The sequence below is a fragment of the Hydra viridissima genome, unplaced genomic scaffold (genome assembly GCF_058129835.1).
Source record: "Hydra viridissima isolate aposymbiotic clone 2 unplaced genomic scaffold, HvirCarnegie_v1 scaffold_10, whole genome shotgun sequence".
NCBI classification, from domain to species: Eukaryota; Metazoa; Cnidaria; class Hydrozoa; order Anthoathecata; family Hydridae; genus Hydra; species Hydra viridissima.
This window is the reverse complement of record NW_028324309.1, coordinates 5,201,261-5,220,488: the sequence shown is the minus strand read 5'-3', so window position 1 is coordinate 5,220,488 and position 19,228 is coordinate 5,201,261. Positions and strand designations below refer to the sequence as shown.

Sequence of the window (19,228 nt, the reverse complement as noted above, 5' to 3'; positions counted from 1 at the left end):
GTATTTTCCGCTCTTAAACATGTAAAAAACAAGTTAAGAAACAAATTGACCCAGGAACATACGCGAGATACGTTACTATGTTACTACAATGCGGATATTTTAGAGGAAATCCCTTTAGATGAAATTGTTAATATATTTGCAGCAGGAAGCCATGAACGACGCCGCCTTCTACTCGGATAGTTTTTTTTAATATATATTGTATATTTAAATATGTATTCCTTTTTTTAATCTGTCTGAGGACAGGATATTACGGAGTGAATTCTTTATTTAACATACAATAATATAAACTGTATAAAAATAAAAAACTTTATTTATCATAAAACAAGTTTATATCTGTTTCGAAACGTTACAAAAATGCAAAACATGAGTTCGATACTTATTTATATAAAACTTAATCTAAAATTTAACAACAAAACATTTTTCTTAAATGAATTAAAACGCTATACAATTACTATATTGTAATTGTATTGCGATTTAATTTATTAAAGAAAAATGTTTTGGGGTTAAATTTTTAAATTAAGTTAATTTAATTATATAATAATAGCTATTATTATTGTTGGGTATGTGGACTTATTTAAATTTATTTCGTCAACATTACGATCGTTAAAAACCATTTATGGGTTCATAATTTTTCTTATGAAAAAAATATATCATAATACGTCTTAAAACATCTACTTTGTTTTCAGAACAATATTATTATTATGCAAAATACTAATATAATTGCGCTCAAAGCTGATGACTTTATATCAAGTGATTAAACAGAAATAAACAGAAATATTGTAAATAATTGTGGAATTTCTATAAAATTTTGAAAAAATTGAAATTTGCCAAAAGGCCCAAATTTAGATGAAAAAGTGAAAAGCCCATGCGGGAATCCCGCATAGCCTCTAGGGCCACCACGCCTCTGATACACATCAATCTTGCTCAATATAATGCCAACTCACACCACTTTGAAAACATGGAAACAACATAATTTAAACATATATACAGCTATAAACAAATATGGTTTCATATAACACATATAAACATATTAAATGACAGGTATATTTATCAAAAACTATGAAAAAAATATTTAAGTAATAAAAAAAATATAACATTATTTGTGTAACACTTTTCACCTACCATACCTTGAATGAGATGTTTATCAATTTTGAAAAACAAACTATTAAATGCCCTAGAGTTCTTGAACATGCAACATATAGTTGACCATGAGAGAAACACGGTTTTTTGAGATATACCCTAACTCTATCAAATGTTTGACCTTGACTTTTATTAATTGTCATTGAATAAGCCAATCTGACAGGAAACTGACGACGTTTCAGAACAAAAGGTAAATTAGAATCTGATGGAGCCAACTGAATTCGAGGAACAAAAACCCATTAACCACCAGAAACACCTGTCAAAACCTCTGCATCAATATAATTATTTTAAAGAGCACAAACTTTCATTCGAGTACCATTACATAACCCAGCTTTGAGATCTAAATTTCTAAGTAGCATAATTACACAACCAATTTTCAATTTTTAACAATGAGGTAGCTTAACTGAAGGAGTTAAGCTGTTCAAAAACTCAACATTATTTCTTTATTTCTTTCATTAAGGTCATCAGTATCAATTTGATCAGCACTTAAATAAATTTTGACCTCACCCGGCAGACATTCAAGCACTTCTTCATTGATAATGAATCAACATTAGTTGGTGTTAAAATCACACGTTTAGAATAATCATTTTGATCAGCATCTCCAAAAATCTTTTCAACAACTGATTCATTTTCTCTAATAATGCACTGATTTGGTATTTTAATGCATCCTTTAAAAGGATCCTCCTTTTTGACAGGTATTGTTCCATTCCCAAGTTTTAGTAGCCATTGGGAAAATTCACCTTCCCCACCTTGTACTCTCATATTATCAGTTAATGCAAACTTCTGCACCCATTGCCAATGCAAAGAACATTTTACACACAATTCTACTATTTCAGCTGGTTGTATTTGTACACAATTCTACTATTTCAGTTGTTGAACATTTTCATCGAAATTTTCTAGATTTAAGCCAATAAACTCATCAATAACAGGCAGATTGTAATCAGTCTGCATTTTACCACTTTGATTAATAATCTTTTCAATTTGATGAAGAGTAGCTTGTTCAGCTACTAGAAGTGGGATTGAGCGGTGAATGAAATCTTCCATCATAAAAGCTTTGCATGTATTCCAGAGATGTAAAGGATTGTCAGATTCACAAAAGGTCAAAATAATTGAAAACAACTGTCTAATTTGCTTTGGCGTACGTGTTAAAACCGCCTCAGAAAGAGTATTCTGCCATTCAGTGTCATCTTACAACAATCCTTTTAAAACACATGCTTCACGAAACGTTTCAAGGACAATACCATTAACAGTACGCATATCCTCCCAAGATGTTGCTCCTTTTGCTTGCAAAAGTAAGAGTTTAGGAAAAAACAATTCTCCAGTTGGATTAACTTTATCCATTCTTACTATCACTTTATTACCACCCCTTTGTCTAACCTTCCATTTACAATGTTTATCATCAAATATAAAGTGATAAGGAATGTCTACATAAGAATAGCAATGTGCTCTTTCATTTTCAGTATTTAACTTAAACCATGCTGTTAGGTGCGTATCACATTGAGCTGCACAATCTAAAGCCATTTGTTCTGCTCCTTCTCTAAAATACAATAATTGATTTTCAGGTAGATGTTTACCAAGTCACAGCACTTTGAAAACACAGAAACAACATAATATAAACATATGTACCAACTATAAACACAATAAATGTGTTTAAATATGTATATAAGGTTAAATATATTCCTTATATACATATTTAAACACATTTTTAAAACAATTATATAACACATATAATACATACACAAACAATAAAAACACTTTACATTATTATAAAAACACATTGATAAAACAACTATAAAGCACTTATTACCAAATACACATACATATCAAATAAGCATATATGCAAACAATAAACGTGTGCAAACAAAAGTTTTAAAAATGATGCGAGAAAATTTAAAAAGATACAAAATATATATTTACAAACAATACTCTTTACCTTCTTTTTTTTCTTCATAAGAACTGTAATCCTCATAACAAAATTTAACCTTTTCATACAATAACATGTGACATGCCATGTCAGTGTTGGCACAAAAGTTTAATTTACTTTTTCTAAATTTTCTAAAAAAGAACAAAAATAGTTAATAGTATCACAGAAATTTCAATGTAGTAATAACCATTTTATGGAAGTAGCATTAGTATAACTTTAAATAACATACATACTCCTATTTTCCTTCTAAAAAATAAGATAATAAAAACAAAACTGCAAAATGAAAAACTAAAACAAACAAAATGTAAACGATTTAAAAAATTAAAATCCTTTCTACTTTATCTAATAAAAATTTAAATCCTTTCTAATTTATCTAATAAAAATTTAAATCCTTTCTACTTTATCTAAATAAAATTTAAATCCTTTCTATTTTATCTAATAAAAACGTATATATAACTATTTTATATACTTACTTCAATTATAAGATGATCTTAACGATTATTATTTATCTTCATATGATTCTTTATGTAATATATCTAAACTAATAATTAAATTCCAAAAGGAAGAAAGTTTTAACTCGCTTCATGGATCTTTCTCCAATGGCCGCGTGCATTTTAAAAACGCGCTCTTTCAAAGCCTAGTAACTAATGACGAAACGACGTTAAACATTAAACATTAAGCATTTCTGTACTAATTATATTATAGATACAAAGTGTTTAAGTCTTTTAAATAGTGTGCAACCATGTAAAACACAGATGTTAGCATATCACTGAAGCCGTTGCTTCTTCGTAAGAGGGCAGAACGTATGCGGAAAGATCTAAAGTAAAAATAGGCATTTAAGTAATCCTGGCTAAAAAAATATAACATTATTTTGCTGACTTAAGTTTGAAAGTTGATTCTAGGTATTTGAAGGTTTTTTGACTGATTTAAAAACTGACTTACGTTATTTTCTATCACTAAAAGATCTTTAATTAATTTTATGTGCATGTGAAAATAGTTATATACTCAATTGGTCAACAAGGACAAATAATATATCTACATCATAAACCAACCACGAGAGAAAAAGAAAAATCATTTTTCCTTCCCTTCATGTAACACGGAGGAGGACTGTTTCAAATACATATATACTGAATTTCCTGACTGGAGTTTTAACAAAAGAAAAGCTGGTGGTTTATGATGGACCAAAAGTGAGAAAATTATCTCTGTGACTGAAATCGAAAACATTTAAGAGTCGTATGAAAACATTTTGAAGAAAATAAAAAAAAAAATTATAAAAATCTAGTAGAATAATAACTCAAAATAATTTAGGCTGCGACATGAGCATGAAGGTTGTATTTCTTTGTCAAAAGCATTCTTGACAAACTTTAATATTTTTTTTGGCTTTTCAAATAAATCTAGACAGATTTTTACTGAGTTTGGTGTTATAACAAGGTGTTATCACAATTGGTTTTGGTATTGTTGCGATGATGATTATGATGATGATGATGATAATCACAATCATGATGATGATGGCAATCAAGCTCATGGTCATGCTCATGGTCATGATCATGATCATCATGATCTTCATCATGATGATCATGATGATCATTATCATCATGATCATCATCATCATGATCATAATCATCATCATGATCATCATGACCGTCATGATGATCATGATCATCATCATGATCATCATGACCGTCATGATGATCATGATGATCATCATGATCATCATCATGATCATCATGATCATCATAATCATTTCATCATGATCATCATGATCATCATCATCACTATCATCATCATCATCATGATCTTCATCATGATCATGATCATCATCATGATCATCATCATGATCATCATGATCATCATGATCATCATCATGATCATGATCATGATCATCATCATCATGATCATGATCATCATGATCATGATCATCATCATGATCATCATCATGATCATCATCATCATCATCATCATCATCATCATACCTTGCTGAAATCCAGTATTTGAGTATTGATAAGCTGGAGGTGGTTGATTGACACCAACTTGAGAATACAGTTCTGAATTTCTTATAGATCTTCTATATCTATTATCATTTGTTGCATAATGATGTACTTGTAAATGGCTGTCTACCTGTTGTTCTCTAGAATGTTTTTTACAGGAATAGACAAAAGTTACACAAAAATGAGTAATTAAACTTATAGCACCAACTATCGACAAAAATATTCCAGCAGCCAAAGCAACCACATTATTCATGTATAAAACTTGAAGAGTTACCAGTATAATTCCAATTACTGCAGCTATCAACTCAATGAAAATCGAAGTGATGCAACACACTGATGTCTGTAGTGCAGCCATGTGCTAACACAAACAAAATACTTTTAATAAAAGACTGAAGTATAATTAAATGTTAAGGTGGTTCTTATTTACAGAGCAAAAATAATAAATTAAGAAATCTCATCAAGAAAACTGATTTGGTGAGTTCCTTTTAGATAAAAATGCTCTGACTGAAAAATGTGATGTGGATTAACAACTTTTTAGAGGTTGCACATGAGCATTAAGTTTAATTACACTTAGTAATAAAATGGCTTTCAAAAGCTGATTAAATTACACACTCTGACTCTAAAAATCTGCCCAACACTATTTTAAAACAAAGATAGTATAAGCATGCTTCAAAAAAGCTTAAGAGATAGTTTGGTGTTTTAGATTAAATACTTTTACTAAATATACTTTTTAACCCTATAAGTGGGTACCTAGTAAACAAAAAAAACCCATTTTCCTTCTTAAATTCAATATAGACTCACACTTTTTTTTCCTGAGGCCTGAATGAACAAATAGGCTATCAGTCAGCTGGAAGATTGGTGTAGACTGTTTTAGTTACTAATGATAGTACAGAGCAAGAAACTGCTTTTATTCAAGAATATTATCAGCTCATGACACATGATGAAACTCAGCTTCAGTTCCTCTTGCAGGTAGGATCTGAGCATAGACGTGCCTTACCTGATTTTAAAATGAGCACGCAAATAACTGGACAACAATGAGTGAATACTCTAACATTTACAATAACAATTAAAAAAAGAATTTAATAGTAATCTATAATGTTAATCTATTTTTTGTCTTGGATGAAAAAAATACACTAATATATTCTAGAAATAAGACTCAGAGTCCACGTTACTAAGGAATAATGATGTAATAAGAAAATAGGAGAACTTTATTATTCAAGTGCAACCTTTAAATATAAGATTAATCTTTAAATTATTTTAGATAAAATCTAACTACAAACTGTTTTAGACCTATTAAGACTAGCTCCTGATATAAATTTGTATACATATATAAATTTGTATGTATATATATATATATATATATATATATACATATATATATATATATATATATATATATATATATATATATATATATACACAAATACATACATATATATATACACATACATACATACATACATACATACATACATACATACATACATACATACATACATACATACATACATACATACATACATACATACATTTAGGGAAATAAGAAAAACATCCTGAATAAAATGAAATAGCAATATTTGTCATTTTAAGCATCATGAAGATGTTCATTTAAGCTAATTCAGTAAACAGTTCATCCATAATGATAGCAAACATAAAAATTGAAATATAAAAAGAAACTTTTATAATCCAAAATCTAAAATTTAAAACTGAAAAAACAAAATAAAATTATACATTGAACTGAAAATAAATTATATCTAGAAAAAACAATATAAACAGAAAAATTTACAGAAAAAAATAGCAGCAGACTTGTTGAAATGAAAACATTAGTTCAGTAATCTTTGTATCTTTAAGATTTTAGGAATATTGTGAGGGAACAGAATATGCTTTGAATAACAATTTTAAAATTTCAGAAAGATTTTTATGCAGATTTGGGGCGCACATTGTATATCATCACAGGAAAGAGTCTATTTAAAGACAGAAATCCTTTACTATGTATTTTTTTTCTGATATTAAGTTGTTGTTAAAAGCTTTTTTCTGTAAAACAAACAAAAAAAATTTTAATTGGAAAGCCTTTTAAAAAGAGAACCATATTTTTCAATGTTTTGTTTTACTTTATTTGCTCAGGAATTTACTTTAACTAAAAATATAGTAAAACAAAATATAGAAATTAAACAGTTCCACCTAAATTGAAGTAAAAGTCTATTGCTATGAATGGATTAAATTGAGCAATATCTTTTAGAAAAAATACTTACCACTTGTTGGTGTTAATAAATTGATTTAGATTGAAAACACAATCAGAAATTTCTTTCATAACACTTGGCTAGCAGAAACTATGAAAAAAAAGGTAATAAAAAATTATTTTATATCTTCATGATGAGTTTTTTTTCTGTTTTTCATTTTTCATGATAACAAAGAGGTAAGAAAAAATGTTTGTACTTTAGATATATATAATTTTGTAAACATATAGTCATTTTCATAAAATTTTTATTTATTGATGTTTTTCCTCGGCTTTGAAAGTTCATTAAAGCTTTGTACCTTCTTTGACTGCTTTATAGGTTTGACGGTGTAGTTTTTTTTTTACTAAAAAATCATATAAACTTATATTTTTCATGCAAAGGTCTATTTCTACCAAGCAAAAATGTAAACATATTTAACGCTTCAATTATTTTTCACCTCCCTTTTTTATTGAAATATCGTTGTTTCATGTGACAGAAAATAGGTTTTGTTTATATTTGAATCGATGTAAACAAAAACGTTCTAAGTCATTAAATAGTTTTTATGACTTAAAACGTTTTTGTTTACATCGATTCATTAGGGATAAATACAAAGTTAGAGTACTTTGCATCGATTACAATTATAAACGAAACCACTTATCCTAAATATAAAACGAAATCGAAAGTCTTACAAAAATCTCATTAAAACAAATTTTTTTAAAAAAAGGTGCAAGAGTGTGATAGCGCCATATACTGTCTTATTCTCTCTTTTGATGACGGATTATTGAATAGAAGATTGTTATTGAATTAAAAAGACAATATTTTAAAAGCCAAATTATAATTAATCAACTGTTCATTGTGTTTCATCTCTAAGTCGCATTTGTGGTGTCAAGAAACTTTATGATTTTTTTTTTTTTTTTTTTTTTTCTTTTTTTGAAAAATGGATATAAAATTCTTGGAAATTAAATTTGATATCATTGAACTTAATAAGTTTACTGGTAAAACTTTTTGCGCTTGTCAAGAATCATTTTTTAAAGTTAAATTTGATATTTAGGGAAAAATGTTATGAGTTAAAAATGGAAACGGAGAATCGTGGCGTGGAACGAAATACTCTTATTGTTCACTTGTTAAATGCGGCTTTTATTAATTAAATCTCAAGTGACCTATCTCTATTAACTTTTTATATTAATTTTAAATCGATTATTGTTAAATCTATTCTAATATAAAACATACCTCGAAACAAATTGCTCTCGAAGAAAAAAGAAAAACCATACGCTCATCAAATCATCCTATTGGGGGTAGAACATACAATAACGAGATTTGTGTAAGCTTTTCATTAACCGGTGGAGTCTTAAGTTGAGCATCAGAGCCATAGGCGATATTACATTACTCAGAGCCGCTCCTTGCACGCAAGAATTAGTAGAAAAGTATTTCAACACACTGCAAAGAGAATTCAACGAAGTATCAACAAAAACACATCATGCCATTTGTGAAATTTTGATGACATTTTGATGAACAAAAAACATTTATAAAGATGAAAATTGCATCAATGCCGCTGATAATCATCTTGCTTCATACATTGTTTTTAAATCAAAAAATGTCTGTATAGAGATTGATGCTTAAGTGGTTCAGCGCTCGTAGGGCCAGTGCCGGCTACGCCAGTTCTGGCGATCCATTTACGGGCCATTAAAGTTCTAATAATGGCATGCTGGAGCGATATGAGCCATTGTTATAACGTGAAAGATTCACCAGAGCTGGTTTACCAGATTGAAACTGCCATGTGGTCCGTTTGAGGCATGCCAGTCCTGGTTATCCAAAAGCGGGCCGATATATTTACACAGATGGCACGTCAGAGCTTGCTAGCCACAACTGGACCACTTCTCTAAAACATAACTGAATAGCGTTTACGGCAATTTTTTTGAAGCAAGTTTCGGACTCTCAAGATGGCGACGGAAACAACGAACGCTTATGCGAAAATTGTAAAATTGATTATAACCCCTTCGTACACGGGCACATGGAATGTGATTAAAAATTATTTTTTTTAAATAAAAATAATGTACTAGGCCTCCTTAACTACACGAAGGTAGGACTGGTGTGCACTAATGTACGCATCGTGTTTCAATCATTATTTTGCTTAAGCTTCATAGTAAAAAATAAACATGACGAAGTGTGTACGTTTGTACACATTGTGTACGAAGCGGATAATGAAGTTTTACATCTTGAGTTCAAATATTGATAAATATGTAAAGTTTCAAAAAAAAAAAACTGTTTTTTTTTGTTTATCAAAGCATTTTTTCGCAAAAATATTAACATAAATTTCAAATATAAATATATAATTTTTGGTTAACAAAACATATTCTTACAATAATTTGTTGCATGTTACCTTTTCTTTTTTTTGTTTTTTAGAATAAGTATGATAAAATAAGGTAGAAGTTCTCAGTAAGACTAAGTATAATTTTTATTTTTAGTTTGTTTAAATTTATTTTGTTAAATAGTAGTGAAGAAAAAGTCAAAGTTTTAAATTTAGACCAAAGAAACCTAGTTATTATATAGGTCTAAAATGATAATTGCTAACCAACTTACAACTGTTGGAAGCTGCCAACATAATAAATTATTATATGATTGTGCAGAAATCTTAAATTTCAAATAATAGTAAGTATAACAGTATATAATATTAATAAAAAAGTATAGTAGATGGTTTAAACATTCCTTTATTTAGATGTGTATTATATAATATGTTATGAAAAAATTTAAGGTCTTCTTACATGCATTTATATCTTAAACTAGAAGGGGTTATTGTTAAACTTTAATTTATATTATTAATTATCAACATTTATAATAATAATTAACATTTAAATAATTATTACTATTAACATTTTAATTATTAATTATTTTGATATTTTTGTATAATAATTTATATTATATATTATAATAATGTCATATTTTGTATCATATATATTATTAATAATTTACTTTGTACATAATATAACAATTAACTCAAAAATAATATGTTTTTGTTAACAAATTCTTCTTTATAAGATGTATAAATAGAATTTGTTTGTTGAATTTGGTTTTATTTTGATGAAACAATTTATATTCATTTTGTTTTAAATTTACAAATCGAAAAGAGTGATTTAACTTATTGGTATTTTCTCTATTCCATTAATAAGGAACATTTAAATGGCAGGCTTTAATAATTTAATTAAAATAGATTAATAATCTAAAACTTTGGCTCTGGATTTGGCTCTGGTGAATCTATGAGCTTGCATAGGACCTTTTAGCATTTGCCAGTGGTGGCCCGCTGAAATGCCAGACCTTGCAATGGCTAGCCAGCCCTGGGCCATAATTAAGCCAATGTGCATGGCGGCACTGCGCCAAGTCTGGCAAGCCAGGCCCGACCCTGTTCCGCAGCCAGAACCGGACCATTGTCAGGCCATATATACGTTGCTACTTGAGGAGATAGTCAAAAGGAATTGGATATTGGATGCAGGGAAACTATTAGCGATTGGAACAAGTTTTACAGAAATGTGGCAGTAGATTACTTTTTGAATAATCCTGTACAATTAGGCGGCCCTGGCTGTGTTGTAGAGATTGACTAATTTCTTTTTGCTTGCCGCAAATGCAATAGTGGCAGAATTGTGGAGGGCCAATGGATATTTGGTGGTTACGAGCCAACAACAAAAGAAGGTTTTTTAATCCCCGTAGCTCAACGTGATGCAGCTCTTTTTCCGATTATACATTGATGGATAAGGCCAGGCAAGGAAATTTGGAGTGATATGTGGGGTGCTCATAACACTCTTGGAGTACAAGGCTTTCAGCATACTACGGTGAACCACTTGCTTCACTTTTTAGATCAGGCAACAAACGTGATAACCAATCAAGTTAAAGCAATGTGGTATTGCAGCAAAGCAAAGTTTAAAGCAATGTTTGGAACACATAGAGACATGATTCCTAACAATCTCAAAGAATTCATGTGGATGCAGAGGTTTAAAGAGCATTGGTTTTTTCACTTTTGGGATCAAACTGCTGCTAACTAGCCAACAAATTAGGTGTTCGTAAAACAATTTGATTACCACAACTCATTTATTGGTTTATATATTTCTTTATATATTGTAATGAATAAATTTAGTAGCTTTTCAGTTAATGTTTTGATTTAATCCATTTTTTTGTTCTTTGCGTTTCTTAAAGCTTGTAAAAACCAGGTAAATATTTTAGCGGTTTGAATTAATAGTTTTAAAACTATCATTAAAAAGTTTCAAAATGGACTTAAAAGCAGCGTCGTTTTTAACGGAAAAATGGAATATTCAAATGTACTTTTTCTTTGTCAAAAATGAAAATGAATACCATTTTTTTCCGTTTCAGACAAAGATCTTCCAGAATCCGCAAAAAAAGAGAGGGGTGCGAAACCAGACCAGCCCCCAACATCTAGCATCAGCATAACTCACATAGCATTTGTTTCAAAGTCACCTCCAAAGTCAACTCGCCTGCAAACAACCTTAAATATTGTAGAAACTCCGTCTATTCATATGGAAATTCAAAAAGAGATTGAACAATAATTACAATCTTCCCAATCGCTGGCAGCGGCTTACAACAAATATTTCGCATCTAACATGTCGACACAAAAAAACGAAAAAATGTCGACATGCCAAGGTTCAAAGGGGAGTGTCTCAATAAACCTGAAATACTCGAGAGATTGAAAGATGTTTAAAGCAAAAAAAACTAAAAAACAATTTGAGCTCAGCTTTAATGACGAGCAGCAAATAAACCATGAAACAACAGCGACTCCTACAATAAAAACAGCTGCAAACCAAGTCAAGTGTAAAATGTGCCGTAAAGTTTTAGGCAAAGCTTCAACAAGCCAAAATATGAAACGGTACCTGTGTGAAAATCCAAAATGCAAGGTTTGGCTTTGTTAAACATGCAACCCAAAATGAAATGTAAAAGGCGCTAAGTTTTATTGCACCAAAAAGTACCGCACAAGTGACACCTCAACTTAACCTCTAGTTACTCTCAACGACTTAACATCACAAGAATAAAAAGTTGTTTTTTTTTGTTGTTTTTTTAATTGTTATTATTAGTTGCTATTTTTTTTTTAGTTAAGTGTTGTTTTAATTACACATAAATTTGCTTATTTCATTCTCCCCGAAAATGAGCGTAGAATTTAACTTTTCAATTAAATAAAGATTTTTAAAAAACTTAAAAACTTTTTATTTGATTTGTATATAGGGGAGATCGGGGCCAGTTGCCTATACTCTCAGGGTAAGTTGGCACACTATAAAGAGACAAGTTTAGCAACTTTAAGGATCTATTTCAAGCGCATCTTTTTTATGAAAACTCTTGATAATTTTTACCCAACAATATTTTTTGACATTAACTTTTATTGCCCTTAAGTCGATCGAATAGACTTTCCCACTTTAAAAAAAGCATCAAGCAGCATTTTTTTTAACATTTTTAGAATTTACTCAAAGCTTTTTTTAGAACTTACTCAAAGTTTAAGCTTAAAGTTTTCTACACCTTTAAAAAATAAAGCTAAAATCCTTTATCCCGTAAAAAAAAATTATTCAAAGTTCTTAGCTATTTCATTTGACCCTATTTTACTCTAAGTTGTGTATATCAAAAAACAATTATTTACTTACAACTTTTAAATAATAACTAAGATACCTAACTAGAATAAGTTTGTTAATATTTAACAGATTTATTTTAATTAGGTATTTAGTTTAAAGTTATAAAGTAATATATTTAATTTTAATAAATTATTTTTTACTTTAAGATAATTTAAAGTAAAAAATAATTTATTAAAATTAAATATATTACTTTATAACTTTTAAACAATAACTAGATACCTAATTAGAATAAAAAAATTATTTTCCCCAAATATTTATGATAAAATATAAAGTTTATCATTTGTTAAATTAGGACTTTTTTTGTTACGTAGGGCTTTGTTAGGCCAACACCACGGAATGTAGTGGGGAAAATATTTATGTATACTTACTTGCGATATTTTTGTTTTTGGATTGAGATTTAAAAAAAAACAACTAATGCTATTGCGATTAAGAGCGATATTTTTAAATCAAATGGTTTTAGAGTTTAAAAAACTCAGTGCCTGATCGCAAATGTTTTCCAAAAACCGTTAACATCAAAAATAAATCCGCATACATCTGAAAATTATATATTTATTAACTTGATAGTAATAATTTTTCTGCAACCCAGCGATTGAATGAGCCTTTCATTGTTAGTGAAGCAGATTATTATGACTGTGACTTATTGAAGTTCTTCATGGCATGCTTGGATTTTCTCGGATACTTGCAAGTGGAAATTAATCGAGTCCACCACTTGAACTTGATTTAAGCAGGCTGTTATGATCCGCAATGCCAACTCAACTTTGGTAAGATTTTCTGATCGTATCAACAATATTTCCGAAAAAATATTTTCTCAAAAAGATTTCAATAAAGCCAGATGTAAAAAATGCAAATAAACGGTTAAAGTAATTTTTATAAAAAAAATGATGACCAAAAAGACTGTGGAGGTTGTCAAAGCTCTTCATGAGGGAATATCAGTATCTGAGATTGTTCACGATCTCAAGGTAATCAGAAAGACTTTTAATGATATTAAGAAGAGACTTGAGCTTCTAAGGACCACGGAAAAGAAGTCTGGAAGAGTCAGACTCATTTCTATTGTTAACCGTTGTTTTGTCAGCAAGAAAAAGATCCGGACTAACCCAGCAAAGATATTGAAAAGCGTAGCCTGAGATCTTGGGGTAAGTATTTTTCTGTCAGAAAGGCTATGAAGGAAGCTGGTCTTTAGCTGGGACAAAACGATTTACACTCACTGAAAACCTAAAGGGCTTGAAAATGAAGATCAGATCTATCCTTATCAAGAAGAGCCTTGTATCTTATATGCGGATGAAAAGTGTTTCACAGTGATTCTGGTCTCAAACTCCCGTAATGATTGATTTATCTCATCTTCAAAGGTTTGAGATATTCCAGACAAGGTCAAATTTGCACCTTAGACAAAGCATCCTTCACAGATCATGATTTTTGGTAGGTCAGTTCCGATGTTAAGAAAATGCCATTAGTATTTCTACCTTCTGAGTTGAAATAGGGTGCCAAAGACCGTGCTAATTTACTTTTTGAAACCAAATTGCTTTATTTTATTTAAGAAGTTCTAAGGCAGATTAAATTAAACTTGTCTGTTTCATAAGTTTCAATCTTTATCTAATAGTACAAACTTCGTAAAGTTTTTAATTCAACTAATCCACTTCAAATAAAATTAAAAGCGTAATGTTGTGCATAATGAGTCAGGGGGAGGTAAAATGACGCAGATCACATTTACTATGATGCCAGATTCACATTTGTTAGTTTTGTAGATTCATTAAGTGCAAAGTGTTAAGAAAAATATCAAGAGTTTCTTTGAAATATAAAATGTGAAGAGAAAGGCCATCTTCTCAAGTCTTGGCAATTTACCAATTACGAGTTTTGAAGGATTGTTGCTATATTTTTTATTTGCTGTCTTTCGTCACACGGTATCGTAAAAGTGCCTAACTTTGCAGAACCGTTGGTAAATTTTTAAAACGAAATGTCAACGATGTTTTACTCTCTTGCTACTAAAAATTTGAACTACCAATGCAAATCATTTTAGAACCCGACGGTTTGTTCCAGTGTCAATACAAAACTCATATGAAATAGTTTTATAAACGCGATTTCTGGCAACACGAGTCATTTTGTCTAAACCTGAAAATAGAAAACAAAAATTATTTTTTGCAGCTTTTATCTGTGCAGCAGATCATAATTGAACTCAAAAGTGAATAAACTGCTTAAAGTATTTATTATGGCATAGGTTTAAAGTATACTAAGTGTTTAACCTACTATCGATAAAAAAAATTAAAGTTTAACAATCTTGTAAATAAATTACTTTTTTGGTAGAAATTGGGGTAACTTTTCACAAATATTTTACATAAGCAGAGTTATTTTATACATGTTCAGCTTTAACTAGTTTCTTGTGTAACTCAAGGTCAAAATAAGTTAATAGTAATGTGTTTTCCAGTCTATACAAAAGAGAGATTAAGACCAGAAAATATAAATACAGACCACATACAGAGGACGACATATCCAAATGCGAAGAAGTAAAATTTAATAAGTAAAAATCTACAAATCTTGAAAATGTAAAATCTAAAAAGCTGATACAAGAGTAAGTTGCTGCAAAATATAGTGTTAGTCAAAGAATAATACAAATTTGGATTAGCTCTTTGATATTTGTGTTTGAAGACATTTTTGAGATTAGAGGCTGAATACCAACTTTTTTCAGTTGATAGAGTAGCTTTCAAAAGAAACAAGAGGATTGATTATGAGCGACAGAAACTCATCTCAAAGGGAAGTTGGTTAAGCAGAATCTCACACAGCATAGTCAGTCAGGTCATTTAAAGAAACTTGCAATTCATCTAAAGCTGAGATAAACTTACTATTATTTTATAAGAAATACTTTAAATACACTCAAATTAAAAACCCATTATTTATAAGCTGCACTTTCTTTCTAGAAAATACTGGAAAATAACCAATAAAGAATCTTCTTAGAGACTGCAACTTAATTAAACTTCCCATGTTTGCTATGGAATTAGTTAAATATAAATGTTCGTCAAACTTAGGTGGAGCTCTTATAAATACATTACAACATGATATTAAACTTATCTCGAGAAAAGATATTCACATCAATTACATCTTGATTGCTAAAGCACCAGTAAAAATAGTTAATGAAGATAAAGATTTAGAAAAAAAATCAACTTATTTACTTTGATATGGATAGCAAACTTGATCAGACCACTCGAACTTCTTGCATAATTAACTTACCTAAAGGGGAATTCCTCAAAAAATCTATTTAATGTGAACATCACCTCATAATTATTTATGAAGATGGAAAATCTTCTGGAACCTACTCGGCTCAAAGAATAGTTTTTATTATTTGCGCTACTGGTTTAGTACTTGAAAAAAACGTTCCGTATTTTACAAGAACTTAACAGTATTGAAAGTATTCAGGCAGTTCTTCTTGCTAATACTGCTACCAATATTAACCCAATAAGTGGTTTTGCGGTAAGATTTAAAGAGTTGTTAAATAGAAAATTGCACCTTAGGGGACGTCCATAAAGTACGTACGCAGTAAAACCAATGCTTTTGGACCCCCCCTCCCCCCTTGTACGCACTTGTACGCTTTTAACACCCCCTCCCCCTCTGCGTACGTACGCGTTATTTATTAAAACTAGCAAAAAGCAACCCGTAATACGGGTTATGGTCGGTCTGTTAATTTATGGTGGCTGTTTTCCACAATTTAAAGTTGCGAAACCATTACTAATACCCTTTTAGAAAAACGCCTTCAAATTTAAAAAATTAAACCATTTTTAAAATTAAAATAAAAAGTATGCGGAGGTAAAATAATTTACCAATTATTTAACATTATTTGAGAAATTATAAACTGACATGTCATATCAGTGTAAGGCAGAACCATTTTCCTCGACTTTACTAAGTTCAAAACAATACGTTTTTAGTTACTGACAGAAAATAATAACACTTCATCAGGCTTTAAATTGACGAAAAAAGCTAAATTTTTGTTATATTTTTTATAACATGAACTTTATAATTAATAAGAGTAATAAAAAGCGAACGTTAATTATACATGATTTATCAATTTTTTGGTATCCCCTTGATACGTGTTTCTTTAAAAAAGGAAATTGTCTTTAAAACGTTAAATGCACACAACTAAATAAATTTATTCAAAATAACTGAACATTTGACCATTACTATTTATGGCATTAATCTGACCATTTTTATATATGGCCTCTTTGTTTCAACAGTTTTTAATAAACGGTAATTTGCTACCATTTACTAAAAATTCCTTTTGTTACTCGAAATCTAATTCTCTTAAATATTTTGACACTAATAAAGGACCTCCCTTCCCCGTTTTTGCCTTAATGGTGGTCAGGAGAATAGAGCTATTTTTATTAAGAGTAATCAAGTTTTTGATGAAGACCTTTTACCAGAATAATAAAATGTGAAACAATGATTTAAGAATTAAACATATATAAGAATTTTTCTTTCCTCAAAGTTAAGCTAATTAATTAGTTAAACACCTCATAAGATTTAAGTAACTCGATATTTGACAAATGCGCAAAACTACAATATTCACCCCCCGTTTAAAAAGATTCCCTAAGTTACGTACAACAAATATTATTAGGCATAAAATAGAGAAAATTAAAAAAAAATTGAACTAATTGCATCTATTTATATCATTTTAACTGACAAAAATTTACAATAAAAGGTAATCAGGTTTTCTTTTTATAAATCGTATAAATGCGTCAATCGTAAATCTTAAAGAAAAAAAAAAACCACATAAAAACTGAAAATCGATTTACCTATTTATAGTAACCTATTTTGACATGGCAGTTAATATAAACATTTATCGAAAATGTAACTATAAAATCTATTTCGAAGTACAAAAGGATTAACAATACTTTAAAAAAAAAATCAAATTAAGATAAATTGCATTTTTAGCATAATGTTGTCTCGGCTTTTAGTAAATAAATAAAAGCAGCAAGTTCCAATAATGAAACTACCTGCTATTCATTTTTAACAATAGACACCAACGTGAAGGTAAGCCAAGCAGTCTATCAACACAAAACATCACAACAATAACACATAACAATAGAATATTTACACCCTTGATCCTAAAATCCAGCGAAAATAACAAACCAAATTAAAATATGAAAGGCAAAAGTAGAAAACCAATTTAAAGTTAACTATATATTTATCTTTTTACTAAACATAACTACATAAAAGTATATTTGTTTTTATATTCAATATTAGTTATTCAATTACTTCAAATTTAGGACATTAAAACACCCTAGATTTAAAGATCAAGGTTGCATAATCTCCCATACACATCAGGGGCGTGGTGGCTCTAAAAAGCCCATGCGGGATTTTTATTAAAAGGCCTATATATGCGGGATTATACCATATATGCTTGATGTAAAGGCCCATACAAAAAAAAAATATACATATATATATATATATATATATATATATATATATATATATATATATATATATATATATATATATATAAGAACTGACCTTATTCTAATAAATCATTAATACAAACTAACAAGTTGAGATAATACTATTTGTAATTAATAGTATTGTTTGTAATACTAATAATAATAATAATAAGTGTTGATATTGATGAGTGCGAGAGAGTATTTTCCGCTCTTAAACATGTAAAAAACAAGTTAAGAAACAAATTGACCCAGGAACATACGCGAGATACGTTACTATGTTACTACAATGCGGATATTTTAGAGGAAATCCCTTTAGATGAAATTGTTAATATATTTGCAGCAGGAAGCCATGAACGACGCCGCCTTCTACTCGGATAGTTTTTTTTAATATATATTGTATATTTAAATATGTATTCCTTTTTTTAATCTGTCTGAGGACAGGATATTACGGAGTGAATTCTTTATTTAACATACAATAATATAAACTGTATAAAAATAAAAAACTTTATTTATCATAAAACAAGTTTATATCTGTTTCGAAACGTTACAAAAATGCAAAACATGAGTTCGATACTTATTTATATAAAACTTAATCTAAAATTTAACAACAAAACATTTTTCTTAAATGAATTAAAACGCTATACAATTACTATATTGTAATTGTATTGCGATTTAATTTATTAAAGAAAAATGTTTTGGGGTTAAATTTTTAAATTAAGTTAATTTAATTATATAATAATAGCTATTATTATTGTTGGGTATGTGGACTTATTTAAATTTATTTCGTCAACATTACGATCGTTAAAAACCATTTATGGGTTCATAATTTTTCTTATGAAAAAAATATATCATAATACGTCTTAAAACATCTACTTTGTTTTCAGAACAATATTATTATTATGCAAAATACTAATATAATTGC

The 19,228-nt window shown here is 29.1% G+C and overlaps 1 protein-coding gene and 1 long non-coding RNA gene across 8 annotated transcripts; one reads left to right on the top strand and one right to left on the bottom strand.

Annotated features, from left to right (window-relative positions):
• Window positions 1-1,578: 1,578 nt before the first annotated feature.
• Window positions 1,579-7,795, bottom strand: LOC149882762 (uncharacterized). Of its 7 annotated transcripts, XM_090100909.1 has the most exons (7): window positions 7,588-7,795; window positions 7,305-7,382; window positions 5,327-5,410; window positions 5,038-5,192; window positions 3,538-3,881; window positions 3,074-3,195; window positions 1,579-2,677 (listed from the first exon to the last, which is right to left on the bottom strand). In XM_090100909.1, exon 7 carries the CDS (start codon window positions 2,659-2,661, stop codon window positions 2,329-2,331), a length of 333 nt encoding a protein of 110 aa, XP_089957035.1. In that variant the 5' UTR covers window positions 2,662-2,677; window positions 3,074-3,195; window positions 3,538-3,881; window positions 5,038-5,192; window positions 5,327-5,410; window positions 7,305-7,382; window positions 7,588-7,795; the 3' UTR covers window positions 1,579-2,328. The 7 variants fall into 7 exon arrangements, with proteins under 7 accessions (XP_089957035.1, XP_089957036.1, XP_089957034.1 ...); XM_090100910.1 differs by lacking the exon at window positions 5,038-5,192; XM_090100908.1 differs by having other exon boundaries at window positions 5,038-5,410; window positions 7,588-7,792.
• Window positions 7,796-8,264: 469 nt separating this feature from the next.
• LOC149882761 (uncharacterized) lies at window positions 8,265-12,388 on the top strand. The gene is made up of 2 exons (XR_016456569.1): window positions 8,265-9,714; window positions 11,628-12,388. It is a non-coding gene; the product is annotated as an uncharacterized LOC149882761 (long non-coding RNA).
• The last annotated feature ends 6,840 nt before the right edge of the window (window positions 12,389-19,228 follow it).

Coding starts and splice junctions, on each gene's coding strand:
- LOC149882762 (XM_090100907.1), bottom strand. CDS start 5,407: ATGGCTGCACTACAGACATCAGTGTGTTGCATCACTTCGATTTTCATT. Junction 3,882..5,037: donor AAATACTGGATTTCAGCAAG/GTATGATGATGA, acceptor TTTTTACTTTAG/ATCTTTCCGCATACGTTCTG.